At 39.3% G+C, this 19,286-nt stretch overlaps 1 protein-coding gene and 1 long non-coding RNA gene across 4 annotated transcripts in view; one reads left to right on the top strand and one right to left on the bottom strand.

The window, feature by feature from the left end:
• The first annotated feature begins 1,828 nt into the window (after positions 1-1,828).
• Positions 1,829-14,882, top strand: LOC134344382 (uncharacterized). The gene is made up of 3 exons (XR_010017429.1): positions 1,829-1,897; positions 5,063-5,210; positions 14,813-14,882. It is a non-coding gene; the product is annotated as an uncharacterized LOC134344382 (long non-coding RNA).
• Positions 7,588-19,286, bottom strand: part of kat2b (K(lysine) acetyltransferase 2B) — a 120,353-nt gene continuing 108,654 nt past the window's right edge. For all 3 annotated transcript variants that reach the window (XM_063044074.1, XM_063044072.1, XM_063044073.1), the window contains exons 16-18: positions 15,281-15,344; positions 15,073-15,157; positions 7,588-12,820 (exon numbers count right to left, since the gene is read on the bottom strand). In XM_063044074.1, the coding sequence (XP_062900144.1) occupies positions 12,627-12,820; positions 15,073-15,157; positions 15,281-15,344 (343 nt within the window). In that variant the 3' untranslated portion in view covers positions 7,588-12,626. The remainder of the gene's footprint in view (positions 12,821-15,072; positions 15,158-15,280; positions 15,345-19,286) is intronic.

The raw sequence follows: 19,286 nt of genomic DNA, 5'->3' as shown, positions 1-19,286 counted from the left end.
TTACATTCATCCTTGGACATTAACCTTAGTTCATCGAGGAGCATAAAACAGGAACCAGCATGTAAAACTGAAAGAGGAGCATCATTCTTATGAAGTTGCCACATAGAAAAGCCAGTATGCTTAAAAAGGAAGTGACAGCAACTGCTATGTAATTCTCACAACCAATGCATCAAATCAAAGCTGAGGAATTTTTCCATTGTTGTGATAGACAGTAGCTAATTAAAGAAAGTTCTAAAAATATTTCATTTTCTGATTCCATGGTATAGAATACTAAAGACAAAGCTAAACCATTTTGCAGTATTTTTCAGTCAGGGGTACTGAATTGATGATGGATCTTGTTTTTCTTCTGAAGCCACTATCATAAAAGCCAGTCTATGACCAATTTGATTCACTCTGATATCAAGAAATATCACAGCAATATGTTATGGTGCCAGAAACACAAGTTGCTGGAGGATCTCAGCAGATCAGGCAGCATCTAAGGAAATGAATAAATAGTTGACGTTTCGGGCCAGCACCCTTCATCAGGACTCGGTAATGAATAAATTATGGGATCAGGTAGCAACTTGGCTGCAGTACTAAAGACCAGCTCTTCACAACTTCTCGTGCTGTTCTGGTGCAATCATCAAAATTTATCTGGTGGACTCCTAAGTTTCCCTGTGTTTAGATGATATTCATTCTCCTCCATCTCTACCATCAGCGCCCCCAATTCAACATTAGCCAACATTGGGTTTTGCTGTTACCTGTCTTGTGTTTGTGCCAGTCAGTGCTGGTGTGTGCCATGATGTATCTCAAGGAAAGCAAGCTGGCTTTTGTTGTGCTCAATTTACACTTCTATTCGTCATTGGAATGTATACTTAGATGTTCAATCTCTCAGTTGCAAAGAAAATTTACAAGCACAACTTGCAAAGTATGTTGCCCAGTTCTGATGAAAGGTTGTTGAACAAAAATGTTAACTGTTTCTCTTTCTGCAAATTCTGCTTTAACTTTTAAGTGTCTCAGCATTTATGCCTGCAATTTAAACTTCCAGCATTGGCACCTTTATTTTCATTGACAGTACACTTGCTACCTATCCAGAAATGACATAATCGTCTTTTGAATTTCTTGTGTCTTTCCTCTATTTCCTACAAAGAGAGACTTGGAGTCTCTCTTAGTGAATGTTGGCTGTAGGGTTTCAGTGCAATACCAGGTTTTTGTGGTTTCTAAGGCTAAGTCCCATTACCATTTTTTCTGTTTCCCTTTACTAACATTTTACCATATTGTTGGTCTAGTCCAGGCCTGATTAATTTTGTCCACCTCCATCAGTTTTCTATTTCATTTTCTCCATTTTCTATTTCATCAACTGTACAGCATCTTAGGAAGTACTAATGAACCAATTAAGTGTAGAGGCATTGCAAGATTTATTGCTGCTTACAGTTCCTTAACCAACTTACCTAAGTCACTCTGATGATCAGGCTTTGTCACTTGGGATATGACACACTCCCTTCACTGGATGGCTCTCATTCCAAAGTACTCGTTATCTCTAACCATAACCCAAACACTGCTCTACAGAAAGACCATTATGTTAGCAGTGAAATCTTTCCCAGGGTGTTAGATAGAAAAACAAAGGCTCCATAGTAAGGACCTGCTCTTCTACCAGCTATTAAACTCTGAGTGTTTTACTACAATCAGTTGGCCTGTCTCGTTGCTTCAAATTTATTGATGTTTATTTACTGCAGCTTGGTTTTCAACACCATTATCCCTTCACTACTAATTAAGAAGGTTCAAAACCCGGGCCTCTATCTCCCTCTGCAACTGAATCCTTGACTTCAGCAAGAACGGTCAGGACTAGGAGAAGCAGACTGGGCAGCAGCAGCTTCTCTCAGGCTTCGAAACTAATGAATACTCTGCCACTACCAAGGTCTTGTCGCTAAAACCGTGAGGTTTTCACTGTTTACCTGTTCTGTGCATTGCATGCATTTTGAATTTCATTTTATTATGATAATTTTGTTTCCTGCTGAGCATGATAAATGTTTTGTGGGTGCATTGAATTCACACTGATATTTGTCAGATGTATCTGTACTGTATTACAGTGGAGTAAATGCAATTACAGAGGAATGAGAGAGGAATTGGCCAGAATTGATTGGAAAAGAGTGGCAGGAATTTCTGGAAGCAATTTAGAAGGCAGAGGATATATACATCCCGAAGAGGAAGAAGTATTCTAAAGGCAAGATGACACAACTGTGGATAACAAAAGCCAAAGCCAACATAAAAGCCAAAGAGAGGGCAAAAAATAGTGGCAAGTTATTCAAGGATTGGGAAGCTTTTAAAAACCAACAGATGAAACTAAAGTCATCATTAAGAAGATGTAGATAGAATATGAAAGTAAGCTAGCCAGTAATAGTAAAGAGGATGCCAAAAGTTTCTTCAGATACATAAAGTGTAAAAGAGGTGAGAGTGGATATTGGACCGCTGGAAAACAGTGCCAGAGAGGTAGTAATGGAGGAGCAGGAAATGGCAGATTTTGCATCAGCCTCTCTGTGGAAGACACTAGCAGTATCAAGTTCCAGGTGTCAGGAGTTGTGAAGTTACCATTACTAGGGAGAAAGTTCCTGAGAAACTAAAAGGTCTGAAGGTAGATAAGTCACCTGGACCAGATGGTGTATACCCAGTGTTCTGAAAGTGGCTGAAGAAATTGTGGAGGTATTAGTAATGATCTTTCAAGAATTACTAGATTCTGGAAATGTTCTGGAACACTGGAAATTGCAAAGGTCACTCCACTCTTGAAGGGAAAGAGACAGAAGAAAGGAAACTATAGCCCAGTTTGTCTGACCTCAGCGGTTGGGAAGATGTTGGGGGGTTGAATATTAAGGATGAGGTCTTGGGGTATTCGGAGGCACATGATAAAATAGGCTGTAGGTAGTTGGCATAGTTTCCCGCAAAGGAAAATCTTGCCTGACCAATCTGTTGGAATATTTTGAAGAAATTACAAGCAGTATAGACAACAGAATCGGTTGGTGTTGTGTACTTGGACTTTCAAAAGGCCTTTGACAACTTGAGGCTGCTTAACAAGCTACGAGCCTGTGGTATTACAGTATGGATAAAGCAGTGGCTGACTGGCAGGAGGCAAAGAGCAGGAATGGAAGGAGCCTTTTCTGGCTGGCTGCCAGTGACTAGTGGTGTTCCACAGGGGGTCTGTGTTGTGACCAGTGTTTTTGTGTTATATAGAACATAGAATAGTACAGCACATTACAGGCCCTTTGGCCCACAATGTTGTGCTGACCTTCAAACCCTGCCTCCCATATAAACCCTCACCTTAAATTCCTTCATATACCTGTCTAGCAGTCTCTTAAACTTCATGAGTGTATCTGCCTCCACCACTAACTCAGGCAGTGCATTCCACGCACCAACCACTCTCTGAGTAAAAAACCTTCCTCTAATATCCCCCTTGAACTTCCCACCCCTTACCTTAAAGCCATGTCCTCTTGTATTGAGCAGTGGTGCCCTGGGGAAGAGGCACTGGCTGTCCACTCTTATCTATTCCTCTTATTATCTCTATCATATCTCCTCTCATCCTCCTCCTCTTGAAAGAGTAAAGCCCTAGCTCCCTTAATCTCTGATCATAATGCATACTCTCTAAACCAGGCAGCATCCTGGTAAATCTCCTCTGTACCCTTTCCAATGCTTCCATATCCTTCCTATAGTGAGGTGACCAGAACTGGACACAGTACTCCAATTGTGGCCTAACCAGAGTTCATATGTTAATGATTTGGATGACGGAGTTGATGGCTTTGTTGTGAACTTTGCAGACGATATGAATATAGGTCAACGGGCAGGTAGTTTTGAGGAAATAGAGGCTACAGAAGGACAGACAGATTAAGAGAATGGACAAAGAAATGGCAGATGGAGTACAGTGTTGGGAAGTGTATAGTCATGCACTTCGGTAGAAGAAATGGAAGGGTTGACTATTTTCTAAATGGAGAGAAAATACAAAAAACTGAGGTGCAAAGGGATGTGGGAGTGCTTGTGCAGGATTCTCTCAAGGTTAATTTGAAGGTTGAGTCTGTGGTGAGGAAGGTAAATGTGATGTTAGCATTCATTCTAAGAAGACTAGAACATACTATAAAAGCAAGAATATAATGTTGGGATTTTTATAAAGCACTGGTGATGCCTCACTTGGGAGTAATATGAGCAGTTTTGGGCCCCTCAGAAAGGATGTGCTGAAACTGGAGATGGTTCATAGGAGGTTCACAACTGATTCTAGGATTGAATGGCTTGCAGGTGCAGATTGTTTGATGGCTCTGGGCCTGTATTCACTAGAATTCAGAAGAATGAGTGGTGACTTCATTGAAACCTATCGAATGGTGCAAGGTCTTGATAGAGTGAATGTGCAGGGCATGTTTCCTGTGGTGGGAGAGTCTAAAACCAGAGGACACTGCCTCAGAAATAAGGGCCATCCTTTTAGAATGGAGGAATTACCTTAGCCAGAGGTTGGTGAATCTGTGAAATTCTCTGCCACAAGCAGCTGTGGAGGCCAAGTCCTTATATATATTTAAGGCAGATGTTGATAGATTCTTGGTTGGTCAGGGCATGAAGAAATATGGGGAGGAGGCAGGAGATTGGGAGGAAAATTGGATCAGACATGATGAAATGGTAGAGCAGACTCAATAGACCAAATGGCCTAATTCTGCTCCTATATCTTATGGTATTATGACTACATGGCTAGGCACAACTCAAACAGCATCTTTTAATTTGCCAATGGCACCATTGTTGGCAGAATTTCAGATGGTAAAATGGAGGGATGTAGGTGTGAGATTGATACCATTGCACTGAATATTGACAAGACCAATCAATTGGAAGGGAAAGTTGGGAGAACATGCACCCAGTCCTCATTGAAGAATTGGTGGTGGAAAGGGTGAGCAGCCTGGCCATCGGCATCTGAGGATCTATCCTGTCCACATTTGTGTAATTACAAAGAAGACATACCAGTGGCTCTATTTTTAGTGTGTCACGAAAGATACTTCCAAACTTTGTTTAGGTATGTGGTGGAGTGCATTCTGACTGGTTGCATTATTGTCTGGTACAGAGCCTCCGGTGCATCGGATCACAAGAAGCTGCAGTGTTGCATTGTCAGCCAGTTTGCTCAGTTACAACCCTCCCTACCATCAAGGATATCTTCATTAGGTGGTGCCTCAAGAAAGCAGTGCCCATCATTGACGACGGTCACCATCCAGGTAATGTCTATTTCATGTTACTACCATTGGACAGGAGCTACAGGAACCTTAATATTCTCACTCAGCATTTTAAGAACAGCTTCTTCCCCTCTGCAATCAGATTACTGGACAGTCCATGGTCATGCCCATTAGTGCTTTTGTTTTCACTATTTACTCTGTAATTTATAGCAATTCTGTCTTACACCAAACTAGGGCCTTGAATCATAGAAACATAAAGAGACCCATTCAGATAATCATTATTACAGCGGGAACCACAGTTTATTAAGCATTGAAATAATGATAATACCGTGTATTCAGCAGCATCATCGTAGGTTATAATGCTCCATCAAGGTTACTGTTTTAATTCATTTCAACAATGAGGTTACATAAGTTTCAATTTTCACCTTCAAATTGTACATTTAGGCAAATGCTCAACTAGGCTGATACACATTGCCTCATTAATGGGATTCTTTAGATTCAGTATTGTCATATTGCCTGTAATGCAGTTGGGACTTTATGCCAATGGGAAGTTGTTGATAAAGTAGAGGAGTCAGATTAGCTCCATTTATTTTACAATTTTATTGATTTGGTTATGGGACTGTAACAATCCCTTCCATACAATGATATGTTATGTTTTCTGAAGTCTAACTGGAGTTTGTTTGCTACATTAGTGAAAAATGCAAGATTAACATTGGTGACAAGGCTCAACATTAAAATCTTCAGTGGATATAGTTATTGAATGGATGCTTGCAGTGCATTTCATCTCCAGCCTTGAGCAGATTCACAACAACAACCTTGCACTCAAATGTCAGTAAGACCAAGGAAATGATTGTGGGCTTCAGGAACAGCAAGTCGAGGGAAGACATGCCAGCCCTCATTGAGGGATCAGCAGTGGAAAAGGTGAACAGTTTAAGTTCCTGGGTGTCAACGTCATTGAAGATCTATCCTGGGTCCAACATATCGATGCAATTATAGAGAAGGCGTGACAGCGACAGGGGTTCCCATCCTGGAGTCATGGACTCCTTGCTTAATGGTATTGATCCATGACATAAAGGTTGGGAACCCTTGGTACGTCATCAAAGACACTCGCAAATTTCTACAGATGTACCATGGACAGCATTCTAACTGGCTACATCACCATTTGGTTTAGGGTGGGGTTTGGTGGGAGGCGTTGTACAGGATTGGAACAAGCTGCAGAAAGTGGGAAACACAGCTAGCTCCATCAAGTTCACTAGTCTCCCCACATCGAGGATGCTTTCAAAAGGTGGATAACTCAAAAAAGACAGTATCGATCACTAAGGACTCCCGTCATCCAAAATGTGCCCTCTTCTCATTTCTGCCATCAGGATGGTGGTATAGGAACATGAAGACACGCACTCAATATTTCAGGAACAGCTTCTTCCCTTCAGCTAACAGATTTCTGAATCCATGAACATTACCTCACTATGTTTTCCTCTCTTTTTGCACTAATTATTTAATTTCTACATATATATAGTAGTTTATAGCTTTTAAAAATTATAATATATTGCAATGTATTGCTGCTGCAAACAAATTTCATGACATATAAGCCTGACTCTGTGAGGCAGAAGCACCCTAGGCATAGTGATCTAATTTTTTCAGTGACTTTTGATATTGCAGATTAGTCTGAGATATTGATAAGGACACTGACCCTCTATTGTTCATTGTAGATAAACAAAGCTGCATGTGAATCACCTCAGCAAGTTTCTTTAGTGTGAATAGAGTATACAGAACCAACACGAAGAACAGTGATTAGCAGCTTTCATCAACCTTGCTGCTTGCAAAACACCACAAAGGTTTATTTTAACATTTTAATTCAGCAATGTTCAAATACTCAAGAATTTGCTAGATTAATAAATGCATCCAGCAACTTTGTATTTTTACATTGAGCTTCAGAAGGTTGTATGAAATGGGCACTATCCATACTGAATAAGTTCAATTCTTACGGAGTTCTATTTTCAACTCTCTAAGTAAAAATCTCTTATTCTGAATTTACCTTATTTTACCCATTCTGATAATTCTCCACCTATCACCAGTAATGCCTTATATAAAAATGTTAAGGGTCAGAAGCAGGAGTGAGCCATTTGGCCCAAACTTGTTCTGCCATTCACCAAGATCAAAGGGGATCTTCTACCTCAATTTATTTTCCTGGCCTAAACACACATGCTTTGATTATCTTGCTATCCAAAAGTCTATTTGTCTCTTTTGAATAAACTCAATGGCTGATGCTTTATAGCCCTGCAGGATGGAGTTTATGGTGTAATATTCTACAATGGCAGTGTAAAGTTTAGAAAAAAACATGTACAAAATAATATAGTTATATCCAATTCAAATGGAGATGGATGGGAAGAGAAACTAAATACAGTACAAGTAGGCTATGTTGAAGTTGATCAATTGAAAATTACTTTATTTTTCTTAGTACAATATATTAATTTTACAAAAGGACATGTACTATATAAGTAGTAAATATAAAAATTTACAAAACCTCAAAAGTGAAGTTTAAAGTATTGCACAAAATCTACTCCTTTCCTCTAAAAATGAAAAAAACAAGATAAATTTAGAAAAATTCTTAATAAGTTAGTCATACCTTTGTTTACATTCTAATTTTACATTATTGGAGAAACAGTTCTTTTAAATAGAAAAACACTAGACCATTTTAAATAAAAACCTTGATGTTCACTTATCTAAATAACGTTCAGTATGTTCTAACAATTAAGAATGGCAATCAACTTATTTGAGGAGGACTGAAGTCTCACAAGCTTAAATCATGGCATCTTAAATCTTAGTTTGCTTTGGAATATTGTCTTAACTAAATCACATTCAAATATTGTATTAACCCCAATTTTGAGAAAATGGAATCCACAGGTCCAATAGGTGGATTTAGCAAGTAACAATATAATTGATTATTTTAACACCTTCTCAACCAACATTTTTGGAATATTCATCCTCTTATATAACAATGGGATGCCACAACCATTTTAGTAACAAAGTGCTTTTAGAAATTCTATCAACAATGTTTTAAAGAAAATAAGGTTACTTTTAGCAAATACACTTTAACACTTGTAAGTATACCACAAACATAATCATTGGTTGAGACTTGTCTTTTTAAGGTCTCATGATCACTAATTCCATATTCATGGAAAAGTTCCACAAAGAGAGAAAATTAAATTCTTCATTTAACCACACATAAACAAGTCACATTTGCTCTTCAGCTCCAATGGACAAACTAAATAGTTTGTAATTAAAAAGACACAATGTGAAGAAACAAGATACATCTTTTCTGTAATGAATGGGAACTCAACATGTAGCAAAAGGCTAAATTTGATAGTTTATCTTCCAAATTAAATTTTAAACTCTGAAATGGGAAAAATGTGATTTATAATGGTTCAAAATTGAATTAATCTGACATGTATAAGAGCATTTTAAGTACAGTTCATCAGTATTTACTACTGCAGAGCAGTATTCTAGTTTTACTGAAAATAGGATCCAATGAAATTTGAGGGCTCTTAATATTATTGCAATACCCTTAACTTTACAATGAGCCAATCCAAACAAAGATGTGCATGGCTTTCAATTAGGAATTATTACTGTTTCAGTAATGATGGGCCACCAATTAGTTTATAAAAGAATACTGATTTTTGGTCTTTTCTAGCTCTATATTTTAATTGTACTAACATTTTGAGTTTTACTGGTCCAATGCACAAATCAGGCAAAATACCATGACTATTGAATACTTTAGAAATTAAGCCTAATTAATGTGTAGGGAAGGTGACCAACCTCCATACTACCTACACCACCAACTCACCAACTTTCCCTCCAGCCTTTAAGTTCAAGCAAATCAATTAGACCAAATGTAAATATTCTGGTATTCTGTATGTTAATGCACTTTTCCGTAATCATCGATTATTTTTCTTTTCACTCATCTGGATTTTGAAGAGATTTAGAATGTGCTACTTGGTAGTAATGTTTCAATGATGTGTACATTTTCAATCAAAATATCAAGGTGTTTTCACATTACCAAAACACCAAAAATAAATAAATACAAAGTATCGAATTATATTCATGTGTGTGTATGTGTACACACACACACACAAAATTTGATGCTCCTATTTATTTGTTTGTGGTGTTTTGGTAATATGAAAACTCTGTGCTTTGATTGAAAATGTATATATCACTGAAGCATATAATATGAGGGGATACTTCACTCAGAGGGTCATGAAAGTGTGGAATGAGTTGCCAGCACAAGTGGTGGATGTAAGCTTGATTTCTACGTTTAAGTTTGGATAGGTACATGGATGGCAGGGTGTTGCCAGCACAAGTGGTGGATGTAAGCTTGATTTCTACGTTTAAGTTTGGATAGGTACAGGGATGGCAGGGTGTGGAGGGCGATGGTCCGGGTGCAGGTCCATGGGAATAGCAAAATGGTTCATCATGGACTAGATGGGTCAAAGGGCCCATTTCTGTGCTGTACTTTTCTATGACTATATGTGGCCTTCACAATTTTGTTTTATGCCTGTCTGACTCAGAACATCAAACAATTTCAATTCTCTAATTTTGGTCTTTTTTTGACAGTGATATAAGACATTTATATAAATATTGTTAACTAATTAAAATATTGGTAAGCTAAAATGTAACGTAAGGTTAACTGTATTAGGAATTCACTTGAATTCAACTAATTTAGTAATTTGTTTTTTTTTCATAGAATTGCCAAGCATTTGTCATAATGTTTTAAAAGGCAGATATTGAATGAATTATTTCCTATTCCTCTTACAAATTACAGAGTTGCTATATCAGGACAGTTCTAAAATTTGTGAGGAATGTCTACTAAGGTTCCCATTAAGGTAATTGCATGCTTGAGATTGCAAAACCTTCTATATTTGTTTGAGTAATTCCCCAATTCGGATGAAAAAAAAGTATGATCTTAAAAAAAATTGCTACCCTTAATAAACAATATAATGTTATCCCAAATTATTAAGTGAAGTCTCTATCTCTGGGTGACTCATTTGAACAGTAATAACAAACAACTTACTTCGGAACTCAAAAGGTTAGGAACTCTTTAGAGCAATACAGATTAACGTATCTCCACTAATTATACAAAACATACTTATTTTGCAACCAAATATTTATTGGAAGAGGGGTTGGTGGTGGATGTTTGAATAAATCTGTCTGTTAACTGAAATAAAACTAGTGGATTTTACCTGCCCAACAGAGCTGGCAAGGGAGGCATGGACCATTTTGACTGCTGTCTGCATTACGCAGCCATTGGGCTTTCAGTGGAAAACTATCATCCTCGTCCAAACTAACTGGAAGTTTCTATGGTAAACTGGACGTAAGTTTGGTCTTGGAGCAGGGAAAGAGCAGTAAGGCCAGTTTTATGAAGGTCAGGAGAATATTCTGTTCATCACTGTGTCAGTGCCCATTGTACCAAAATAGTAAATGCCTCTTCTAAACTCCTCTTCCATTAGCCTACCAGATACAGCAATACTAAACAGAGTACAATTTGTGAGGTGCATTCTTGGCGCAGTACTATCCTAAAATGGCAGACAGGACGCTGATTTCCATATACCTGATTTGGATAGCTGCATTGCCACTTAGTCATGGGCTTGGAGATAGACTTCAACAATTAGGTCAGTAAGTCATTCTCCAGCATTTCTGGATGGCTACCAAGTATTCCCACTGGGGCTCAAAATCATTGAATTTCTGCAAACCCCTTAGATCTAACTTCACAAGGACAAGATTCTTATAATTTCAGTTGCAGATTCTTCCCTACATTTAGAGAAATAATTTTTTCATCTCTATATACTTGCATAAGAACTAAAAGGAAATGGATAAAAATATCCTTCATGATATATGTAAACTATCCCGAATGGTTTTTTATTGAGGATGGAATGTAACATGGTTACTACAATGGCAGAAAAGGTAAGTTAAGGAGAATAGGGGAGTTAAATATAGTTATCTATTTAGACTTGGGTACAAATATGTGGCCAAATAACACCATCTTGCAGACCGATAGACAAAAATTTGTGATACTTGCACAGAAAATTCCAAAAATAAATTTATCTTCCTATTGTAAGGAGTCTGTATAAATCAGACTGTTACAAGAAATACACAATGACTTTCCTCAGCTTGTAGAACTAGAGAATTTCATAGTTTGGAAATGTTCTCCTCCCATATAAATTTAAAACATTTTAAACATTTAAAATGTACCGTCTGCAAATTAAAACATATAACTTGTTTCTGAATAGAAAACTTTCTCTATTATGTTATCTCAGTTGAGGATATTATATTTCATTTTAAACATTATTTTGTTTTTATTGTCAGCCTGTTATTGATACTGAAAGATACCTTTATCCACACTCTCCTTCAAACCAAAATATTCAGAAATTCATGTAAGAATTTGTGCTTCACAATTTCAAGAAGATACCTTTCCCTTAAAGAGCATGTCTAATGGCCAAGGGTTAGAAGCCTGCAAGCTTATTTGGTGTTTAAATAGCTGAAGCCTTTGGGTTAGAAATCTGTCCCCAGTTACAATACTGAACATGTAATATTATTGTATTTGCATACAGAAGCTCCGATCTGAAATTCAGTTCCATTATTACCTACGATGTTATCAAATCTTGAAGGCAAATATCACACAATTTAGCATGTGAAACAGAGTCCAAAATTCCACTCCACAGCTTTACAGCACAGAGTAGCAAAAGCTCTCAGCAATCTGTCAAACCAGATCCTTTTTGTCTGGATCTTGGCTAATAGTTACAGTGTTTAAGAAGTTCACTGGGAAGAGCTCCTACCCCCAAAGAAGACTTAATGATCTTGCTCATTAGTCACTTCTATGAGGTAGAGTAGTAATCATGGGCTTCAAGAATACTTGCAGACCAGTTAGGTAAAATAATGCCTTAGTGAATTAAATTTTTCTTGTTTCTTTGCCTCCCCACCATGGCAAGAAATGCAAATATAACTGACAAGTGTAAATTTGAGTGCTAATAAATGAGACAGCAGAAACACTCCAATGATATGTGTTCAAGTTTATGAGTGCACTACCACCAGCCTTCTAACCCAGCATGGAAACACACTACCCCCTACCGAACAGTAGTTTCACTAAAGGAATACATGAAGTTTTGGCAAACAAATCATCTCTCAATGTATTAGCACGTGTTCACATACCTCTGCTCCAAACACTGTATAATCAGCAGGCATTTTCCAGGCCTCAACACAATAACGTGGAAATATCTTCTCAGGAGAGCTCTTGGCATACAATTGATCCAATGTGCTTTGAATTGTAACTGACTGGATTAACAATTTCCCAAACAGCTGTTGTTTAGAGTTACTGGTAAGCACTGTAACAGGCCCACTGTATATAGTACATTATTATATAGTACATTAAACGAGCAGGCTTATCAGGTCACCAAATACTTGAAATCATTTGTCAATCAGTCCAGCTTCTTTTATTTTAGTGTAAAAATTTTTTTCCAAGATATTGGCACACTTGAAGTATTCACTTTCTGGAGGATTGTATTCTCGACAGTTTGTGAAGATGCGCTGCATATCTGCCATAAATAATTTTTTTGTCACATAATAACGGTTCTTGACACGTTCACTCATTGTCTTCAGATCTTGAAAGCAATCATACCAAAGGAAGATATTATCACAATGCACAATCTAATGCAAATATATCCTCCAGTATGGAGCATCAATTGTGTAAGCAAGACTCCATGCAAGGGTTCACCAAAACTCTAAATATCATTAACAGGATTTTCACCAGTAAGTGCACAAAACAGGAGTAAGCATATTTTGTTTCATTTATATCAACATGCAGAAATAAATATAATGATCAGGCAACCTGCTTCCAAATATTGCCAGCAATCAAAGTTCAATTTCAACCCTCTCCATTCCTCAATCATCTTCCAAACCATACAATAAAGGCTAACATAACATTTCTTGCCCTAAATGCTTATTAATTCAAGGTGATTTATGGGGTAGAAATTTCAAATCTAACCTTTCAAAGTATGTTGCTTTTCTAATATGCATTATGAAAGAAACTTAAGATAATTTGCACGATACCATCTGCCACCATCTTACCAAATTAATCAGTCAGTATCTCTTTGTGCCTTCTTAGCAATTAATAATTTCAACTAACGACATTAACAAACTTACTAAGTCACTCAAAATATGCACGTCACTGTCAAGGCTAGCAGTTAATGACCATCCCTAAATTCCCTAAAATGAGTAGTGGTAAGCCCTAGTGGTAAAGATACTCCAACAAATTATTGGGCAAGGCAATCCAGGATTTAGATGCAGTAACAATGAAGGGACTTCCAAGTTAGGGTGGTTCATGACTTAAAAGGGAACCAGCAGTAGGTGATGATCACAAGTGTCTGAAGATCTGGTGGAAGCTGATATCACACTGCAGCTGTGGGACATCATGGATGGAAGTGGGAGTGATTAAGCTTGCACATATGGCGCCAATTAAATCAGTTGCTTTGCCCAGCATAGTGCCATTCGTTGCTAGAGCTCCTCTACTACAGACAGGTCACACTACAAATGTATGGTGCGGATGATAGAAAAGCTTTGGGGAGTTGAGAAGTGAATCACTTGCCACAGAGACTGTTTTTGCAGACACATTATTTGTGTTAGCTAACTCTGGCCAGTGTTGACCCCAGTTTTTGATGCTGGAGGAATTCAGTGATACTGTTTATTTTCAAACATTGGTAGTTAAACTTTTTCTTGTTGGAGATGATCACTGCCTTGCATTTGCAAAGCAAATGTTACAAATGATTGAATGTTGCACGAATCCTTGTTCCAGTTGGCACGGGCTGCTTCATTTACTGAGTTTTGCGATAATCAGCAAACATCTCCATTCTGACCACAACATTAGGTAGGTTATTGATGAAGTAACTGAGAATGACTGGGCCAAGGCCTTGATTTTGAACAACTCATGGAGCAATATACTTCCAACAACTACAATCACCTTTCTTTGTACATGTTTTGACTTCAACCAAAAGTAAACTTTCACTTTAACTTCAAGTTTACTGGAATCCCTGCTGTCATATTTGATGAAATGATGGTGTCACCCTCACCTTGCTTCAGAAGTCCAGCCCCTTTTCCCCATGTCAGGACCATGGCTGTAGTAAGAGCTAATGATTCTAGCATAACCTAAGCCTTACATCAGTGAACTGGTCTGTTGGATAGTTGGGTGTCAAATACCTGCTCTCACTTTAGTGATGATTAAGAATAGGATGCTGAGATTAAAAAAGGCTCAATTGGATTTGTTTTGTTTCTTGTGGGCAGGGCATACCTTGGAAATTTTCTATACTGTCAGTCAGTCGTGCTGGGACAGGCAGATTTAAGGCAGAGTTAGTTCAGGAGAACAGGTCATCAGCAAAGTGGCAGTGCACCCAACCCTTTACCTTTCCCACCCACCTGGCTTCACCTATTACTTTCTAGCTTGTCTTCTTCCCACCCTTTTATTCTTCCCCTTTAAACTTCCCCTTTCCTTTCCAGTCCTGAAAAATAGTCTTGGCTTGAAATACTGAGTGTTTATTCATTTCCACAGTGGCTGCCTAACCTGCCAAGTAACTCCTTTGTGTGTTGCTCTTTTCTGTAAGGACTGCGTTTTCAAGGACATGAATGAACCTGACATATCAACACAACTCCTGGAACAGTGCTCGACAATGGAAGAGAGTGTGATGAGTTTGTGATGCATATTCTACCTTGTTTTTGTTCTATTGTTATAAAAGCCTTGACGCAGGGAGTACTGGCAAATGTAACATAAAAGTTTCTTTTAGGTTACACTCCAAACTGCAATTTCTAAAAGAAATAATTAGGGGCCTGAGCATTTATAGTTTCAAAAGAAAATCTTACACACCCATTGGAAAGCGAATGACTTCATAATAACCAGGGGCATCAGTTTTCTTAACTGGTTCCATGAATGGCCAAGCACTTTGGTGACTCTGTTAATTATAATATAGCAGGATAAGCAATTCAGATTCTTAGCTTCATGAGGCAAAAAAATATAAAAGCAGTAAATGACTGTTAGCATTAAGGTAGGATTTTAAGCTACATTTGGTCTTTACCTTTACTTGCTGCAAAATATTCTTTAAGGTATTGTAAAGCTGTTCAGGGTCCCGTGAGTCTTTTCTGAAACAAATTTTAACATCAATTGCATTTTGAATGAGAAGACAAAAATCTTATCCTTTAATATTTAATTTCCTTCAGCAAAGAAGTTGAAAGAAGCAGTACATTTAACCAAGAAAATACACTTTAACTTCATTGAAGCTGGACCGGAATACCGTGTCACATGTCAAAAAGGCACGGTGTACCTTTGTCCATATTCAAAAGATTATGGTTTCAGTTACACATCCCAGTAGCAGAAATTCCTTGCCATCAGCATGAACTCAATTACCGCAGGCCTCCTGATCAAAATGCAAACATTCTCCAAGTCCCAAAGTCAATTTTTAACCTGGTGAATAATGAGAATAAAATCATCTCCCTTTATTCAAAGGATCCAGTTTCCTGAACCTCTTGTGTTCTACTAAATGCAAAACTGGCTATTCCAACTGTGCCGTGCTATTTTGTGATATCCAAAACCAATGGGTCTGAATGAATTGACAGATTCAGCTGTCAGCTGGCTGAAGATGCTGCTGGGTTGCAACCCAAAATGTTAATGAACCACCAATGTTTGTTGCTCGGCCCACTGTGTTGCTCCAGCAAATAGTTACTTCACTTAAAAAAGTTAAGTTTAGCTAAGGGTAAGTTGACTTTTCATTACTTCAAAAATTCTCAGCTGCTTCTTGTGCTCGGGCTGCAGTGCTTTACTTACCATCACCAGTAATGAAGTGAGCAAAACGCTGATTGCATCCTGAGGAAAAGATGCAAGGAAGGCCAACAAAACAATAGGAGTCATGCAATCACAAACATTTGATAGTGGGGCTGGGATGAGTGGTGAATGGAATATCAGTGCAATAGACAGTAGCTAATTATGACTCAGAGATGAGTAATTCTTGCCTACAAAAATAATTAAAATTTGGAATGCAAAATGGAAATGTGATTGATAAATTGATGCCTTAACTTTGAAGTTTAAGGCACTGATTAGAAAGTGCATTTAAAACAAAGTTCAGAAATAATATGAATGAACAGCAAAGTTGGCTGGAGTTGTATTCTTGCTTATTCTCTTGGCAATATTTTGATATTGTTATGCTTTTTAAAAAAAGCTCCTAATTCAACTGCTTAAATTCTCTGCAGTGAAAATAAACAAATTTAAATGTCAAGATCGTTAGATAACAATTTTTTTCTCCTTTAGTAAAATGTTATTTTTACTGAATTGATGCCCTAGGACCATTAGAAGCTTCCCTCATAATGCAGTCATTGCCTATAACTAATATTCATCTGTAATTGCACTGACACTGAACAGCTTGACTGACATTGACAGATTCCAACTTATACTTGACACTAAATGGCATAAAAATTGGAGAAATGCCCACCATGGGTATCCTGAAATCATCCAGAAACTTAAAAGGGCCAGTTACAAAGCAGATTATTTGAAGGGTGGCATATTTCCTGACTACCTATTCATTCTAACATGTACGACACAAAGCTCAGGAATCTGATAGAATAATAACCACTTGCCCTGAGGAATGCATCTCCAACAGCACACAAGATGGCCAATATCATCCAGGACACAGCACTGAATGTTCATGTGTGGCATACAGTGAACATTCACTCTCTGTTATCAGTGCATTGGAGAGAGAGGATTCCATCACGTGACTTGTCCATAGTGAAAAGGTCTTAGGAAGTCATGAGATAAGCCTTGGATGTTGCATCGAATGTTATGTAGCTTCTGACTTAACTTCTTGTAGTCCTATGATTTCTATGATTCTGGTCAATAATGTGTGGTGGTATAGGGATAATGATGGCAAAGTCACTGAATTTCAGAGGTGGCAGTAACAGCTGGAGATGGTAAATGCCTGGCACTTGTGTGCCACAGATGCAACTTGCCACTTACCAGCCAGACCTGAATGCTGTCTAGGTCTTGCAGTAGAGATTTCGGCGTCAAAGTAGTTTGAAAACATTTTCTTTTTGCTTTGCATAATACATTATTCTTACTGAACTGATGCCTTTAGGAGCATTAGAAATTTCTCTCATGGTGCAGGCATTGGCTATAATTAATATCCATCCATAATTGCACACAATCTGTACAGCCTGACTGACAGGTGGTTGCCATGGACAGGTTCCAACATACCTCTGACATTCTACGGCATAACCATTGACAAAAAGCCCACTATCAACATCCTGAAATTTCTGTTTCAGTTGATGAGTTGCTCAGTAAGCAATGAACATCAAGCCACTGGTGAAGTGGCTGAAGATAGGCCGGGTTAGGACAATACCCTGAGGAAATCAGGCCGGGTGAGGACAATACCCTGAGGAAATCAGGCCGGGTGAGGACAATACCCTGAGGAAATCAGCGGTGAAGTGGCTGAAGATAGGCCGGGTGAGGACGATACCCTGAGGAAATCAGTAGTGAAGTGGCTGAAGATAGGCCGGGTGAGGACGATACCCTGAGGAAATCAGTGGTGAAGTAGCTGAAGATAGGCCGGGTGAGGACGATACCCTGAGGAAATCAGCGGGGAAGTGGCTGAAGATAGGCCGGGTGAGGACGATACCCTGAGGAAATCAGCGGTGAAGTGGCTGAAGATAGGCCGGGTGAGGATGATACCCTGAGGAAATCAGCGGTGAAGTGGCTGAAGATAGGCCGGGTGAGGACGATACCCTGAGGAAATCAGCGGTGAAGTGGCTGAAGATAGGCCGGGTTAGGACGATACCCTGAGGAAATCAGCGGTGAAGTGGCTGAAGATAGGCCGGGTTAGGACGATACCCTGAGGAAATCAGCGGTGAAGTGGCTGAAGACAGGCCGGGTGAGGACGATACCCTGAGGAAATCAGCGGTGAAGTGGCTGAAGACAGGCCGGGTGAGGACGATACCCTGAGGAAATCAGCGGTGAAGTGGCTGAAGACAGGCCGGGTGAGGACGATACCCTGAGGAAATCAGCGGTGAAGTGGCTGAAGATAGGCCGGGTAAGGACGATACCCTGAGGAAATCAGCGGTGAAGTGGCTGAAGATAGGCCGGGTTAGGACGATACCCTGAGGAAATCAGCGGTGAAGTGGCTGAAGATAGGCCGGGTTAGGACGATACCCTGAGGAAATCAGCGGTGAAGTGGCTGAAGACAGGCCGGGTTAGGACAATACCCTGAGGAAATCAGCGGTGAAGTGGCTGAAGACAGGCCGGGTGAGGACAATACCCTGAGGAAATCAGCGGTGAAGTGGCTGAAGACAGGCCGGGTGAGGACAATACCCTGAGGAAATCAGCGGTGAAGTGGCTGAAGACAGGCCGGGTGAGGACAATACCCTGAGGAAATCAGCAGTGAAGTGGCTGAAGACAGGCCGGGTTAGGACAATACCCTGAGGAAATCAGCGGTGAAGTGGCTGAAGACAGGCCGGGTGAGGACAATACCCTGAGGAAATCAGCGGTGAAGTGGCTGAAGACAGGCCGGGTGAGGACAATACCCTGAGGAAATCAGCGGTGAAGTGGCTGAAGACAGGCCGGGTGAGGACAATACCCTGAGGAAATCAGCGGTGAAGTGGCTGAAGATAGGCCGGGTTAGGACAATACCCTGAGGAAATCAGGAAGGGATGGTTTGGGGCTGGGGTGATTGAAATGTGACAAGCACAATAATCTGTGGTCGGTAAATCACTAGAGGGGATTCTGAGGGAAAGAATATGCATGTATTTGGAAAGACAGGGTTTGATTAGGTATAATCCGTATGGCTTTATGCATGGGAGATCATGCCTCATGAATTAGACTGAGTGTTTTCAGTAGTCAATGAGGGCAGTTTAATAGATTTGGTTTAGTCTATAGGGACTACATTAAGTCCCCTGATAAGGATCTGCATGTTAGGCTGCTTTTGAAAGTTACATTGCATGGGATCGAGGGAGAGCTAACTAATTGAATACACAGTTGTCTTGATGGTAGGAAGCAGAGCATGATAGTGAAGGCCTGTGGCTAGTGGTGTCAGTGTTAGGCCT

The sequence above is a fragment of the Mobula hypostoma genome, chromosome 3 (genome assembly GCF_963921235.1).
Source record: "Mobula hypostoma chromosome 3, sMobHyp1.1, whole genome shotgun sequence".
Lineage (NCBI taxonomy): Eukaryota > Metazoa > Chordata > Chondrichthyes > Myliobatiformes > Myliobatidae > Mobula > Mobula hypostoma.
This window is presented reverse-complemented; position numbering and strand designations above follow the sequence as displayed.